This window comes from Chaetodon trifascialis, chromosome 2 (assembly GCF_039877785.1).
Source record: "Chaetodon trifascialis isolate fChaTrf1 chromosome 2, fChaTrf1.hap1, whole genome shotgun sequence".
NCBI lineage: Eukaryota > Metazoa > Chordata > Actinopteri > Chaetodontiformes > Chaetodontidae > Chaetodon > Chaetodon trifascialis.
In genome coordinates, this window is record NC_092057.1 from 21,992,717 (window position 1) to 22,008,813 (window position 16,097).

Genomic DNA, 16,097 nt, shown 5'->3' on the forward strand with positions numbered 1-16,097 from the left:
AAGAAAAGGAGCTGAATTTGCATAAATGCATCATGATTTTGTGTTTAGGATATATTCTAAACTAAAAAGAAATTGCACAAAGGTTGGATTTTATTTCATCACACACTGTATGCAGTGTCTGAGAGTGTGGGCAACTTCTACAATGAGCAAAATACAGGCCCAGTCATACAATTAGTTTACCATAATAAATCAGTTATAGCAGCTGCGTTGTCATCTGCTGTTAAGTATAGTGGCATACTAAATGACTTTGGGGGTCACTCTTGGTAGTTCTAGCCATTAACATAAGCTAATGACTTGGAAGGATGAACAGGAGGTGGAGATAAAGAGGGAGAGAAGGTGGGGAAGAAGGGGGATGTTGTCTGGCTCTCTCACCCACCATTAAGAGCCTGCCCCTGGACTTGAAGAGCGGGCCAGTTTCCCATGCACTGGCGGCACAGGCAAGCCCTCTTTGGTTACACAAAATGTCTGCCTGTATGGCCATGGAGAGAGATATTATTAGCGTTATTTTGCCTCCGATATCTGAGAGCATGGTGCTTTTAGGCTCCCTTGTTTGAGTGGCTGACAGACACTTGAGTTTCTGCAGCAGATTAAATGAAATTTTAGCAGCTTTTTCTTGGGGCCAGGCCATAAAACCACACAAAGGAAGCAGCTGCCACTAATGTAATCTAGAATGGGGTGCTGCAGTGTAAAGCTGTCCACCACTCTTTTGTTTTTCCCTTCTTCTCCTCTCCACAGCTTTTTACACCATTCTCGACACCCTTCAACTACACCCCTTCCTCTTCAGATAATATCCTTGTTCTTTCGCTGCCCTTAATTCCTCTTTTCATCAGCTACCCCTCCGTGTACTGCAAAGGTGATGAAACCGGACGAGAGCAATAAAGGCCATGTGTTTTAAGAGCAAACATGTCTTTTTATGTCTTTATATATCTATACGTCCATGTCAAAGGTACATGAGATAGCTGTCGGGTCGTCTCTGAAGCGTCCTCCTCCCGGGATTGTCTGTAGTTCCGCACCATATCAGCTGGACATGTATGGAATGAGCATATAGGATCTTTACAGTTTGACCTTGCGCAAACCTACAAAGTTCATCTCACGGAATGCAACACAAGCAGTCCCCCGGGGTCGATGCCCCCACGACCTCTGAGTCAGTCAGAGGTTGTCAGCCCCTCTCAAAATGACTGGGTGGATGTGCAGAACCTGAGTTCACGCTGGCAAGGAGTGGAGTTACATTCCCGTCAGGGCTGTCATTGTATAAGTGACATGAGAGAGAGGAAGCAAAAGAGGCAGAGGGACAGAGAGAAAGTGCAGGAGTGCACACAGATTCTAAATAATGAAAGCCATTTGTTAATTACATTTTTTAAACCATTTGGAGTTGACATTTGCATCAGCGCAGCACAGTTTTAGCATGTTGGTGATGCTTTACGTTGAGACTCCACTGTTGCCCTCTGTAAATGAAGTTTTATAGTCTGTTAGAGAAGCAATGGCACAAACATCTGGCCCATAAATCTCAGGTGGTGCTGCGAAGTGCAGCCTGAGAAACAAGCTCTACCCATCCCCTGATCAGCCATTAATCCAAATTTCAGCACTTCCACACTGACTTATTTATATGCGGTTGGTTAGCTGGTAAGCTTTCCAGGAGTGAAGGCATTGCATTGGAAAGTACTGCTGTAGTATTTAATGCATAGGACAATAAACTACAGTACAGTTTAGCACATTGCTTTAGCAGAGTTCTGACCCCTTTGGGTGGCTACATAATACACTGCGTGGATTTGCATTGTGCCTTTATTGACAGTATGTTTTTGTGTTAGTATATCTATGACTTTGTTGACACTCTGCAGAAACGATGGCTTGAAGGTGGATGCCGCCATTCAGCGAGTCAGTCAGTCAGTCAGTCTGTCTTTACATGCGTGTGTCCTGTCTTGCAGCTGTCTGTGAATAAATCCTTCTGTCACCATGGGCACACAGGCTTTCTTCACATATCCTGTTCATCATGGCTTTCCAAGGTCTAAAAGCTCGTTTTAGCTTTTCTCTAAGACATACAGTATATTATATGTCAAGAGGGAGGAATTTATTGATACTTTTTTGCCCATGATTCCTTGCTGATCCACTGGTGAAGTTTGTACCTCTTACCGCTGTGCTCCCTCTGTCTTTATCTCCTTCACTAGCTCCATCTGTCTTATTATCTTTTCTCTTTTACCTTTGCTTCTTATAAGGAGTGCTCATAAAAACAAGAGAATTTGGTTTGGGGCAGCACATACAGTATGCACGTATGTAACACACATGCATAGTTGCACACATACACACCAACACCACACATGTTTAGTTAAACCCAGTGACCCAATAGAAATAGCTCTTGCCCCCCTTTTGCCACCCTCCTTTTCTGCTCCTCTGCTCCGCCCTCCCTCCTTCCCTCCCCAGGGTAGGTCGCTATAGCCCCCCTTATAAACATAGTGATCTATAGGAGCCCTAGACCCAGACAGATTTTTGGCATGGCTGTGCAGGTAGCATTCCAGCACGGTTTGAGATCTTAGGGCCCTAGCCTCGTTAAAAGCCTGATTTATGCTCTACAGCTGGGCACAAAGGAACCTACAGGTTGGCTACCTTAATTAATATCACGCTCGCTACCGCTTGGACCTATGCATGTTCCTGACACACCTCTAGGGAGAATAAGCGGAACGTTCCACATGTTGTATTTTTAACAGGCCAGTGACGGTGTAGGTGCGCACAGGATGTAACTGAAAAGACACAGGTAGCTGACTTCAAATGATTCTTACAAGGATGTACGGGTCCACAAAGTTAAACGTATCACCGATCTAAATGCAAATTTTCCCTTCTGTTGGAATACAGCTCTGTGTGTTGCCTTTCTTAGGCCCTATTATCCACCATTTTACCCGCTTCTCTTGCATTGCTATAGCGGCTGATCAGACCACATGTCTTCAATTAGAAGGCAGGAATCTGGTACGGTGAGCCTCGGAGATGAAGAATTGTGTGGAGCGTGGCCTGCCATTGCCAAACATATGGCCCATCCATCTTACAGACTGTTATTGATGGTAAACGTTACATGTAGGTATTAACTGGCTGCCTTCACCCCATTCTAACCCTCCAGCCTTTTCAGTGCCATGCACAGTGCACTCTTGTGTCACTGGCAAACAATATTGTGCCCTGCAATGTGCTCTGCAACCTTGGCTCATTTGATTTGGTGACCATTTGTTTGGGGCATTTCTCCAAAACATCATGTCATAAAGGTGTGCCCTGGTTGGTGTCAAGCCTGGGGTCGTCCCAGCTCGATTAGTGTCAGGTTCTTGCATCGAGCAGAGGAGCACTAAAGGAAACATTTGTAGGTCACTTTGGATGTCTGACCACGTCCTCGCTCTGCCGTGTCTCTTTCCGCTTCTGTCACAATGTCTTGAAGGGGCTGAATTAGGGCTGAACAGGAGGCCATTTTGCAATTTTAATCAGGGTTTGGAAAGCGTCTGGTTGAGAAGTGGCCCAGCACTGTTTTCTCCTCGTGAATTAATAATGGAGCAGGGAATGGAGGGTTGGATGAATGGATGTTGGTGGGTTGGGGCACTGAGGTCTCACCGTTAGTGGGCCTGTCCTTATTACAGGATGGGGGGAACTCATTGCAGTGAATTTCAGAAGGTAAAATAAGATTGTGTGATACTGTACCAACATTTAAAAACTTACACTGAACTTGTGATAGAAGCAGTTTTCATCCCAAGTCTGCGGTTGCCACATGTATAAGCACATGTCTTTCAGCTTCCCCCTTCTGTGTTCCTCAGAAAAATGGATTTGCGGCCTACATCTGACCCTGAGATACCCCTTGATCTAAAGAGTCCGGCTATTGATGCCTCCTTAACCACTCGACCACCGTGTGCACAGTCACACATAGCAGATGGGACGCGTGTTAAACCCTCATCCTCCACAGCTCCGGGCCACGGGACACTCCAACACACTGGCCCTCTTGTTTTAAAGTGCCATGTCCCTCCACAATGCCTTGAGGCTCGTATGCATAACGAGCTGCTATGGTTGGCCCAAGCTCACATGCCCTGGTCCTTTCACCCTGAGGTGGTAGGACAGGGTGAAAAATAACTGCATGTTTAAATCGGCCCTTGTTCGCTGGTATCTAAACGATGGCCCATGCTTGAAAGCTTCTGGGGGTACTGCGAGCGTGTTCAGGAACAAACAACTGAGGTCAACATTAGCGGTAACTTTGTGTTTCGTAACAGTTCCCTGCTTCCGCTTGAGCATGAAAATGTGTTATTTTACTGGCGATCAAAGTGCATCTGGAAGCCCATACCCACCTTCAGTGCTGTCCCACAGAGATTAAGATAATGATGAGTGTCTTTCCCTGTTTTGCCCCTTCTCTTTTCCCTCACCCGTTCTATGTGTCTCATTTTCTCTGGAAATATTATTTACAGTGACGGAGCACCTCAGGCAAAGGTGGGAGGAGGAAAAAAGACTTGTACACACTGGCCTGATGGATGGTTTTTGAGATCTGCCCGGCTCTAAATGAGTGGGTGGAGAAGATGAGAGGTGTATCGTGGCACAGGTGTTTATCGCCAAAGGTAGTGTCCCTCTGAGCTTAGGAAAAGGAAGATTTAGAGAAACTATTTGTGTGTGTGTGTGTGTTAAAGGCCAAGAGAAGAGTATTTCAGAGGCAAAAGAAATACTTGAGGGAGAAACCTTCTTCAAATGTGTGTGTGTGTGTGTGTGTGTGTGTGTGTGTGTGTGTGTGTGTGTGTGTGTGTGTGTGTGGAGGACAGACCCACTTTAACCTCTCTCAGTGCTGTCATTGGGGCATGTTAAGAAAATGGCGTGATGGAAGGAGGAGTAACAAAGGAGCATGCAGGCTGCATGAGGGACTGAGAGCAAGAGGGAGAGGGAATGGCTCTATCCTCAAGACAGGCTGAAGTGGTTACTCAGTCCAGTGTGTGTGTGTGTGTGTGTGTGTGTGTGTGTGTGTGTGTGTGTGTGTGTGTGTCCGGACTTCCGTCAGCTCAGAGATACCTGACTGCAGGTCTGTGCCTGCAGATCAGGTGAAGTCTCCTCACAGCCCACTCTTCCTCTTCAATTTATCTTCACTCTCTCTGCCTCACTCACCTGCTATCTATCTATCTATCTATCTATCTATCTATCTATCTATCTATCTATCTATCTATCTATCTATCTATCTATCTATCTATCTATCTATCTATCTATCTATCTATCTATCTATCTATCTATCTATCTATCTTCGCCCTACTTTACTGCTTTTAAGTGGTATGTATTTGTGGATATTTATTTAACTTATTTATGTGCTTCTGTGCATGTATGCTTTCGTGCATGTCTGCCTGTGTGTGATAAATACAGATAATATATTATAGTTTTTGCCCTCTTCATAGTCATTTAGTAAGTTCACTTGGGCCTTAAACCAGCAGTAGACAAGTTGCTTTAACTTATGATTACAAACTCAACCAGTGCCTTGATTTACTTATATTTCCGTATTTTATTCCTTGCATAAATGTTCAGTTTTTTTCTTACTGATGCGTCTCACTATCTCACTTCTCACTAACACTGTCCTGCTATAACACTGCAAACTCCCCTGTTGTGGAATTAATAGAAGAGTATCTCATTTTACGAACTAAAAGTTGATTGCACAATCTAATGACCATAGAATAATGGCACCATCTGTGTTAAGAAAATTTGTCACTTTTAATATGGGGTTAAAATGTCAGAAACACAAACATACAGCAGTTTTTAGTAGAGCGCTTCATGCAGGTGATTTCTCAGGAAGGAAAGCCTCTTGTTCTGTCTGCATTCGAGGGTGTGGAAATCTGTATCACACTGCCACAATATAACACAATTCTGTGACTTTAAGCGAGATAGTTAATTCATACTTGATCCAAGGTTGCTGCAACCTGGCTGATGCTGTATTTTTGTCCTTTGGCTGCTTGCAGTTTTTTATGCTCTTCACATTCAGTGTGATGGTTATTTTTGAAGTCAGAGCCGCAGACCCATTCCTGTCTGAGCTGTGATTTGGGAATCCTGTTTTCCATTGTCAGCCCAGTTTGCTTTGACATACAGATTGTTGTAGTTTGATTTTTTTGGGACATAAAATCTGACATATTGGTTTCTTATGATTTCCGTTAATCCCTCATGTTGCTCAGAATATTCACGAGGAGAGCTGCTGATTATCAGAGCTTTTCTCTAAGCTTTATAGTACTGTGACTGTAATGTGTTCGCTTCACATCTCCACAGTCTTTATCCACGCGGTGTTTGAGCTGTTCTGTCCAGCTTCCTGCATGTTGGCGAAGACTGAAGAGGGGGATAGCAGGGAGGTCAGATACAGGGCTCTGTATGCTCCATTGAAGCCGAATCGCGTCCTGGCAAATGGTATGCAGGCTCATAACGCGCTCCACTCGTCCAATAGCCAGAGACGAAACAGTTTTGACAGTGTCGAATGCCCTGCCCCGGGGGCCTTATCATCCTCCGCTGCTTGCCTGCCTCCCTCCCCTGTTTCTCTTCTCCTGATGCTATCTATCTGGAGATTTATGCAGAAATGTGCAGCGAGTCGACCTCCCCGGTCCCCCTCCATCCTTTCTGCAGGGACGCCAGCCTGTCATAAGCTGAGCTATGCAGAGATAGTGAAGCTCAGGCTGCTGGCCTCATGTCTTACGGAGGCTTTCTTGTCTGAGCACTTCAAACAGGGATGATGCTTGTAAGGAAAGACAGCAGATGCTCTCATCTGAATGTTACAGCCTGTATTTTAGGAAGTAAAGAAGGTGAAAATGCATGCTCTGTTGTGTTCTATTTTATTCCACTGTATTCCATTTTATTCTGCTATATTCTTCATCAGCCTATTTTACTCTGTCCTCGTCCCCTTAAGCTGCAGTTTATTGAGACATATCTTTTCTTTGACAGAACACTTTTCACATTTCCCCTCTGAAGTGTTCAGAGACTCCTCGCCCATCTGGGATATTGCCCGAGTCCAAAAATACTCCTGCTTGATTAAGTCTTCTTATGTACCTGGATATGTGTGCTTAAACTGACACTTGGCAGTTTGCAGTTTCTTTGATTCCCCTCCTTTATTTAATACCTACTCCAATGAGCGCTGGCTTTTGTTGATGGCAGTTTGATCCTGTGAAGTGGATCCCAACTCAATAAATAATCTCCGCGGATGCTTACATAAGCGATGGTCCATTTAATTAGACTGGTTAAGCTTAGAAGCCCAGAGGTCTTTTCACTGTACCATTACAGCTAGGATGAGAAACAACAGCATGCGGCCTCCCACCGATGCTGGTAAGCAGAGAGCAAATAATGATCTGTATCAGACACACGGCTGGCCCAGCCTATTATAAGGTTTGCCGGACCGAGCCGCACCCAAGCACGAAGCTGTCCAGCCGGGCTTAGTTGGAATGGGGGAATGGATGGATAGATGGAGGGATAGAGAGATGGATGGACAGATGGATGGATGGGTGGGTGGACGGTCAGTTCAAACACAGTTCAACCGAGAAGAGATCAAAGGGAGGAAGGTTACACAGAGAAACAGACAGCGCAGAGCGACGCTAATTTTCAAATGATTGTAGTGTAGTGTATTACATACTAATGTCCATGCACACACACACACACACACACACACACACACACACACACACACACACACACACACACACACACACAAATACATCAGTATACATAGGCATAGTCATGTGGTCATACTCACTAACAATGAGCATGCATGCCCAAGAGAGAAACACTCAATAGCATGCAAAAGCACATGCATATGAAAAACACGCTGACTTGCCCAGCAAACACACACACACACACACACACACACACACACACACACACACACACACACACACACACACACACACACACACACACACACACACACACACATTTGTCTATTGTGTATGGAGCATGCATTCATTGGCCCCTGTGTGGGTGCCATCTGTCCATAATGGTTTCTTAGTGGCTCAGAGAGACGCCTCAGTTCCACTGTTGCTCTTATCAACTTTCAGGAGAAGGAGAAGGGGAAAGGAAAGGTAAGAAGTGTGAAAGTCTGATTGGAGACAAAGCCACAGCCAGCAGATTACTTAATTCTGGGCACAGGCCCTCAAAGACCACCATGCATCTTTATCTGGAGATCTGCCCCCCCTTGCTTGTTCATGCCAGCTCGGCCTTTCTTGCCCCACTCTACCTCTCCTTCCCCATCTTTTGCTCTCTTAGCTCTCCTTTCCTTTTCTTGCTGCACCTTTCTACGTCTCCTTCTTTTTTTCACTTGTCTCCCTGTGTGAAGTGTGCAGTGGTTAGTGGTCAGTTTCTCCCAATTGTGTAATGTGTGACTCCAGCACCAGCCAGCGTTGCAGGCTCTGGTCCACATCAGACTTGTAAAAGGCTGGGATTCAGGCCTGTTCTATTCCCTGGCTGGCCTTCTGTTTAGCAAACCGTATTTCCTGCATCCGGCTTTGTCTCAAGAACAAGTGTTGGTCAAACAAGCCTTTTGTCTGTGGCCAGTGGCTCAGCGCACCACAACGAGTCTGGCCCGGGACAAAGAAGTGAGTGTATGAGTCCTGGTGTGTGTGTGTGTGTGTGTGTGTGTGTGTGTGTGTGTGTGTGTGTGTGTGTGTGTGTGTGTGTGTGTGTGTGGCTGTGTGGCTGTGGCAGAGAAACACAGACAAACAGAGAGAGAGATAGAGAAGTAAGGAGGAAGGTCAAGGCCGGCCAGCTGCTCTTTCAGGTATTTCTGCAAATACACACAGATGCAGAGGATGATAATACATCCTCCAGTGATAATGTGTGAAACACCACATCACCCAAATCTGAAATTAGCAATGAATAAATCCGCTCTCACACTCGTGAGTCCCTGACAGATGATTTTAGTTCATTTACCAGCACCTTTTTTTCTTCCACTTAGATCTTTAAGTCAGGTGAAAGTCATGAACGACGGAGTGAATTTAGAAAATGCAAAAGCTCTAATGGGTGCCTTGGAGCTTTCACTGCATCCCCACCTCCTTCCTCAACCTGTCCTCTCCTGCTTCACCCTTTACCCCTGTCCACTCCCTGACTGTGAATACCCGAATGACATAAACAGAGTCGTAATCACATTAATGGCGGTTACGGCTGAGGCACCTCTTAAGAAGCACTGTATTGACAAGCCTCCATCTTCCCAAGGCACTCACTCCAACACCTATAAACACTTATGAATATTGGCAAAGACCTGCTATTAGCATAATCACTTTTCAGGTGTGTGCGAGTGCTCTCGAGCTCAGGCGACTGATAACTCCGGGAAATGGCGGTGACATGCCGCGTCCCCCAGTGTCTCTGTGCCTTCCTCTTCCTCCTTCTCCTTTTGGAAGACATGCGAGCTAATCCTGTTAGCTTGTTCCTCCATTAGCTAAATGACCAATATCAGTGAGAGCTGCGTGGTCACACCAGGACAGCCTGAGCCCACTTTCAGGCTTGGTCAAGGACAAAACCAAAAAAAATGGAGGTCAAGCCAAGTCTGCTAACTCTTGGATGTGTAGACAGAAAGTTTCAGGGAGTGTGGAGCCTACAAGGATGATGGATGTGATTGAGAGATGAAGGGAGGAAGAGACAGTTGATGACAGTTTTTTCTTAACGGATCATTAACCTGCCAACACTGGGTCAAGGTCACGGTTATCTTGGTGTCTGTTGTTTTGTTTGTTTGTGTTTGTGGCAGTGTTTTGGCTGGCGGGACGTAGGGGGAAGGGGCGGGTGTGTGTGCTCTGTGTGCATGTGTGCCGTGATTGCGAGAGATGGAGTGCGTGTGAGACTGGCTCTGGGGGTTGGGTCACTAACAATAGAACAATCTGCATGAGCAAAGTGTACATGATGCCTCAGCCTCGTCGACCGCTTGTGTGCATTGCTTTGTCTGGTCAGTGCTGTTGTCTGGGATGGCGGTGTGAGTATGGTGTCAGCAGCTACGAGCAGCCATGTCTGCCATTTAAGGCGCCATAATTTCCCCCTCTGGCCTTGCGTCAGCCGACCTTGTGCTTTTTGCATGAGCCCTGGATCATATTCTCTGCCTGATAGCAGTGCACTGTGTCCGTTAGACACCATAATAGCCTTCCTCTGCTTTGTGTTGCAATGTGCTGAAATGGCTTTGAAGGAGTTGTTAACCCCCCTTCCCTTTCCTTTGACTTCTCTACGTGTCTCCTCAGTGCTCTGCCTCTTTAGTTCTTTATATTTCCCTTTTTTGTGATTATCGTTCTTCCACTTTTCTGCTCCTGATCCTCCTGCCCTTCTCCTATATGCTTTCTGTCCTCTCTCCCCCAAAGTCCTCTCTTTCAGCCCCTGCCATGAAATGGCAGCTAAGGGGTTGTCAGTGTGGTTTCTCCTCTCTGCTGATCCTATTTCAAAGGGACCTGGAGATCCAGCATTAGCCCCAGCTCTCCTGCTCTCCAGCCCTAACTCTCCGCAGACTTGAGAGCTAATGGAAGGAGAGAAACAGACGGAGAGAGTGAGAGGGAGCTCTCCTTTATTCCATTAGAGGACATACTCATTTATAAGATCATCCATCCTCCCTCGCACAGTTCTCAGCTTTTCTTACTTGCAAAAAAAAAGAAGAAAAAACTTCAAGGCCGTCAAACGCCTTGTCAGAATGTCTTTTCTCCTTTTGAATAACTGTCCTTCCCTTCCTTTGAGGACGGCTATTAAGGACAATAGTGGGCTTATTTAGATATCTTCTCTGCTGATGCTGTGGGCCAGCGTTGGTCTGGCTTGTTGATGCCCATCAATGTGTCCACTGCCTGGATGGGAATAACAATTATTGTCACTGCTCGTGGCATGAGCAGAGTTTGTCAAATGTCCACAGATGGGCTTGTGATTGCATAGCACAAGACGTTATTTTCGATACATAAGAAAATGAATTTACTACCGGCTTTGAAGTGCTGTGTTGTGGCTCTTGTGCCCTTCAGAAATGTGGTGGGTTGTCATTAGGAATGTCCCCTTCACGCCACACTTCTCTCCCTTCTTTTCCCGCTCTCTTTCCTCGACTTCCGTGATTCAGTGAGGGCGTTCTTCCCTCTGACAGACACGTCTGTGTCTCGGAGGAAAAGACGACATTCTCGCCAGCCCCCCATCTCCCTCTCGTTCCTCGCCGTAACAGAAAAATTCATCTATTTTCCTCCTCATGCATATACACTCTGCTCACACATTAAGACAGGATTGAGGAACTGTGTATAGGCTGCAAATCAAAGCAAAGTGAACAGGAGAGGCCAGGTTATTGCAACCATTTTATGGGTGATATGGGGCTTTCGATTTAAGCCATAAAAACACACACATAATCAGGAAACATACATATAGCCAAAGCCAATGTAATGGGCATGTTTTATTTGTGCTTATGAGAGAGGGAACAAAAACGTGTATGGGCAAATGGCTTTTTTATGATGGAAAAATTCCATAGTGGGTCAAAGCCCCTTGCAGGTGGCAGCAATTAACTGTAATTTTTGCAGATTGTAATGATCCATAATTTACCAGTATACCCCCCTTCCAACTCTTTTCAGTCAAGAGAAAAAGGTTTGTGTGGAGGTTTGATTGGGCGCACATTTTATGCCGTGTTCTGCTCTTTAAGTGAGATTGTTCGGAAGGGGCCAAGGTGGCCGTGGATACATGAGACAGAAAGGAGAACCACAAATCACCAGTCTGCTCTCTCTGTAGCTCATCCACAACATCCCTCTTTTCTCACAGCAGCCATCTTCTCTTTCTGTCCCTTCTTAACCCCTTTGTCTCTCAGCCACAGCAGGCTTAAGAAATGCAAGACTGTCCATCCACCATCTTAGGGATCGCTCATAGTCACAATCACACGCACATGGCCTATCTTCCTCTCTCCCTTGTTCTCCCTCTCCAGCACAGTATAGCCATGGTTGTGGGTTCGGTGTCTGCAAATGACTTCAGAAAAATGCCCTCCAGTGAAAAAGAAAAAAGAGAAGAAAGGATAAGAAAGCCAGAAGATGAAAGAGGGAGCACATTTGCAAGTGGCGGATGCTTCTTATTTTGCATATCTCTCACTTCTGCTTTCCCCTTCTTCTCCTTTTTCTATTCACCTGAGAGGATTTAAATAAATCCATAAAGCATGAAATATCAGAAATAGAAAAGTAATGCATGAAATGCATTTTCATAGGAGCCTCCCCACCCACACACAAACACATACACAATTTTCCCTTTCGCGTCTTGTTGCTGTGAATGTGTGTTTTTGGTGATAAACGATGGTGCAATTTATTAACATGTGACCTCTTATTTGTATTCAGCATTAATATGCAGCATCAGATACGTGTCCCACTTTAGCCTAGCTAATTCTGTAAACATAGTATTGGAGGGGAGATGAGTGTGTTTAACGAGATTAGGCGTGCATTGTCAGGCAAATCTCCGGTCAGTGTGCAAGTGCTATTGAAAGTCAATTATTGTTTGAAATATTCCTATGCCTGTTCAACTGTGTAAATTGTGTATTTGCTGCCTGAGCTATCTCATTATTGTTTTATTTATTCTTTTGTTAAGCTCACACCTACTGGAAGTGAATACTGGTTTGAAAAATGTGTAAAATGCATGTTTAGTCTTTCACATATGATGAAGTTCAGATCTTATATTTTGTGATAACAGTTTTAAAATGCATTGCGCAGTGTTAAGTTTCAGTCATGCTTAATGAGGACAGAAGTAAAAAGGAAGATTTATATCTCTGTGTTGCACCATTTCAGGATTTTTAAACTCTTTTTCAAGCTTCAGTCTAATCACAGTCATGTTGGCCAGATATAATTAGCGATGTAATGGGGCCATATTTTGAAAGTGTTAAATTAAATGGGTTTGCTGCTACATTCTGCCACATTCCCTCAGTTTTTGATGATCATATTGAACATTTTCTGATAGATTTTAAAACCTCACTTTCATCATTGAACTGTCATGAACCATTTTTAATGATTTTATAGTATTGGTGTAATATCTGTTAGTTGTTCATCAACAAGTTAAGCCCGTTTTATCATTTTACCAGGCCAATTTTAAACTTGATTTCTCTCTGTGTCCTTTTTTTTTATCAGATAAAGATGAGCCCAGCAGTTACACCTGCACCACCTGTAAGCAGCCCTTCACCAGTGCCTGGTTCCTGCTCCAACATGCCCAGAACACCCACGGCTTCCGCATCTATCTGGAGAGCGAACCTGGCAGCCCCCTCACCCCCCGCGTGGCTGCAGCCCCTGGGATGGGGGGTGACTGTGCCTCCTCCCAGCCTCCCCTTCATGCTGTCCATTTGGCGGATGGCAGTCCTTACAGCCTCCTGAGGATGCCTGGCTCTGGGTCTGGCAGGGATTCAGCGTCCACGCCTCGTGAGGGCCGTTACCCCCGAACCCCACCGCTTTTCAGCCCACCACCACGCCACCACCTCAGCCCTGATGACCTGGCCCTGGCAACCCACCATCCCAGCGCCTTTGACAGAGTGATGAGGCTGAACTCAGTGCCATTAGAAGCCCCTCCGACCATGGACTTTTCTAGACGTCTACGTGAGCTGGCTGGGAATGCCACTGGGGCCTCCCCGCCTCTCTCCCCTAACAGGCCCAACCCTATGCAACGGCTGCTGCAGCCATTCCAGCCAGGTTCTAAGCCTCCATTTTCGGCTACACCTCCCCTCTCCACCTCTCAGTCACCTTCTGGCTCACGCTCCACCCCCAATACCACATCCAATGCGATCCAACCGGGCACACCGCTCAAAGCAAAGTCATGTGAGTTCTGCGGGAAGACCTTCAAGTTCCAGAGCAACCTAATTGTTCATCGGCGCAGCCACACGGGGGAAAAGCCGTTCAAGTGTCACCTCTGTAATCATGCCTGCACCCAGGCCAGCAAACTGAAACGACACATGAAGACCCACTGTCAGAAGAAGTCTTCAGCGCTTAATGCCAAGTCAGACGACGGCCTCTCGACGGCAAGCTCCCCTGAACCTGGTACCAGTGATCTGGTGGGCAGTGCCACAGATGCTCTCAAGTCAGTGGTGGCCAAATTCAAGAGTGAGAACAATGGACTGATATCTGAAAATGGAGAAGAAGAGGAGGAAGAAGAGGAGGAGGAGGAAGAAGAGGAAGAAGAAGAGGAGGAGGAAGAAGAGGAGGAAGAAGAGGAGGAGGGGGAGGAGGAGGACATTGAGAGTAAGCCTGGAGTTGAAGAAGGAGGGGTAAGGAATGACTATCGTTTCAGCCTGCGGTTAGAAGGGGCCCGCCACCACCAGAACAGTGAAGCCTTGCACCCACACCGCCGGAGCTTGTCCCGAGAGCCTGGTGATGAGGACTCGGCCATGGAGTCAGACCGAGCAGATGATGGAACCACTACCATCAATGGCCTGGGACCTCTATCCACTGACAGCCTGTCCAGGAAGCTGTTGGGTGGAGGAGTAAGCCCTGGGTCCCTCAGTCCCCTGTCCAAGCGCATCAAAGTGGAGAAGGACCTTGACCCCCCCACTCCCACCATCCCAAACACAGAGAACGTCTACTCCCAGTGGCTAGCTGGCTACGCTGCCTCACGACAACTCAAGGACCCCTTCATCAACTTTACAGGTGGAGACTCCAGACAATCGCCTTTCGCCTCCTCATCTGAGCACTCGTCAGAAAATGGCAGCTTGCGCTTCTCCACTCCGCCTGGCGAGTTGGACGGGGAACGGGTCGCTTCAGGACGCAGTGGCACCGGCAGCGGAGCCAGCACTCCTCACGGGAACGGCAGGCCGAGCTCCAAGGACGGCCGCCGCAGTGACACCTGTGAGTTTTGTGGCAAGGTGTTCAAGAACTGCAGCAACTTGACAGTGCACCGACGCAGTCACACTGGAGAGCGGCCCTACAAGTGTGAGCTGTGCAGCTATGCGTGCGCCCAGAGCTCAAAGCTCACCCGCCACATGAAGACCCATGGACAGATGGGCAAGGACGTGTACAAATGTGAAATCTGCCACATGCCTTTCAGTGTATACAGCACTCTGGAGAAACACATGAAGAAGTGGCACAGCGACCGCCCTCTGGCTAATGACATTAAGACTGAGTAGGCTAAGAGCAGCATGCTGGCAGCTCTCTCTCTCTCAGCTCCCCCGGCTAAAAAGTGACCCTGGCGAACTAGCCAATAAATGAGGGGAAAGGACAACAGGGTTAGACACTAGTACACGGTACAGCCCTGTTATCATCCCCGACTGGAAAAAGCTGAACGCATGATCCATCATTGGGGCAATACTATTGCATCAAACGCAAAACTTTTTGAGCCTTTCTATTGTGCAATAATTTACACGTTTTGTATTTTTTGTAACTGGACAGCATGCTCGGTGTGTTTTGGCTACTTAGAGAGAAAATCGTCCTTGGCTGGTGGGTTTGGTTGTACATGTGTTGCTGTTGATACTTTTGGTTTCTTCAACGTGATATAAAAAAAAAAAGGTTAGTTATGAGAACCCATGCTGCATACAGTACATACTGTTTTACATATCATGTACAGTTTTGTGTTCAAACATAGCAGACAGTGTCATATTATCAAAACATCAAGACAAGCAGGGTCACACTTAAAACGGATCTTTGTGAAAGATTTTCCATGCAAGATTGAGATAAGAGATATATATAGTATATAAGAATTGGGCTGCCTATGAAACGCTAGGCACTAGCGCCATTAAATATTTCTTTGACAAACAGCAATGAAATTAACAATATGGTGTGAAATGACAACAAAGAGTGCCTTGGATATTTTACCTGCATTAGCTAATCCTCTTTTTTGCTATAAGCTCGGAGTTTCAGATAGAGAAGATTACAAGACATTTTTGTGCACATATGGAATAAGCAGGTCCTTGCATCAAGCACCTGTACGACCCCTGTCGTTTTGTGACTTAGCGGAGCATAAGGAACCAGCTGAAACAAAAATAAAAAAAAAGAAAAAAAAGAAAAAAAAAGATTATGTGTATCTCTGGTAAATCATTTATCTGCCTGACTCTTGTATATTGTTATTCTCCAGATTATGATTCTGTTTACTGGCATGTTACATGCTAAAAGGGGGTAGGAGGTTGGTGTAGAGTTTTGGTTTAGGAGTTTATGTTTTCTGGTACATATGTACCATGCTGAGAAGGTAGTCTGACGAGTTGTTTTAACCAA

The 16,097-nt window shown here is 46.0% G+C and overlaps 1 protein-coding gene across 1 annotated transcript in view; it reads left to right on the forward strand.

Annotated features, from left to right (window-relative positions):
- The window catches only part of bcl11ab (BCL11 transcription factor A b), a 33,742-nt gene extending 17,882 nt beyond the window's left edge, over positions 1-15,860 (forward strand). The window contains exon 3 of the mRNA XM_070973262.1: positions 13,038-15,860. Coding sequence (XP_070829363.1) covers positions 13,038-15,016 — 1,979 coding nt within the window. The 3' untranslated portion in view covers positions 15,017-15,860. The remainder of the gene's footprint in view (positions 1-13,037) is intronic.
- The last annotated feature ends 237 nt before the right edge of the window (positions 15,861-16,097 follow it).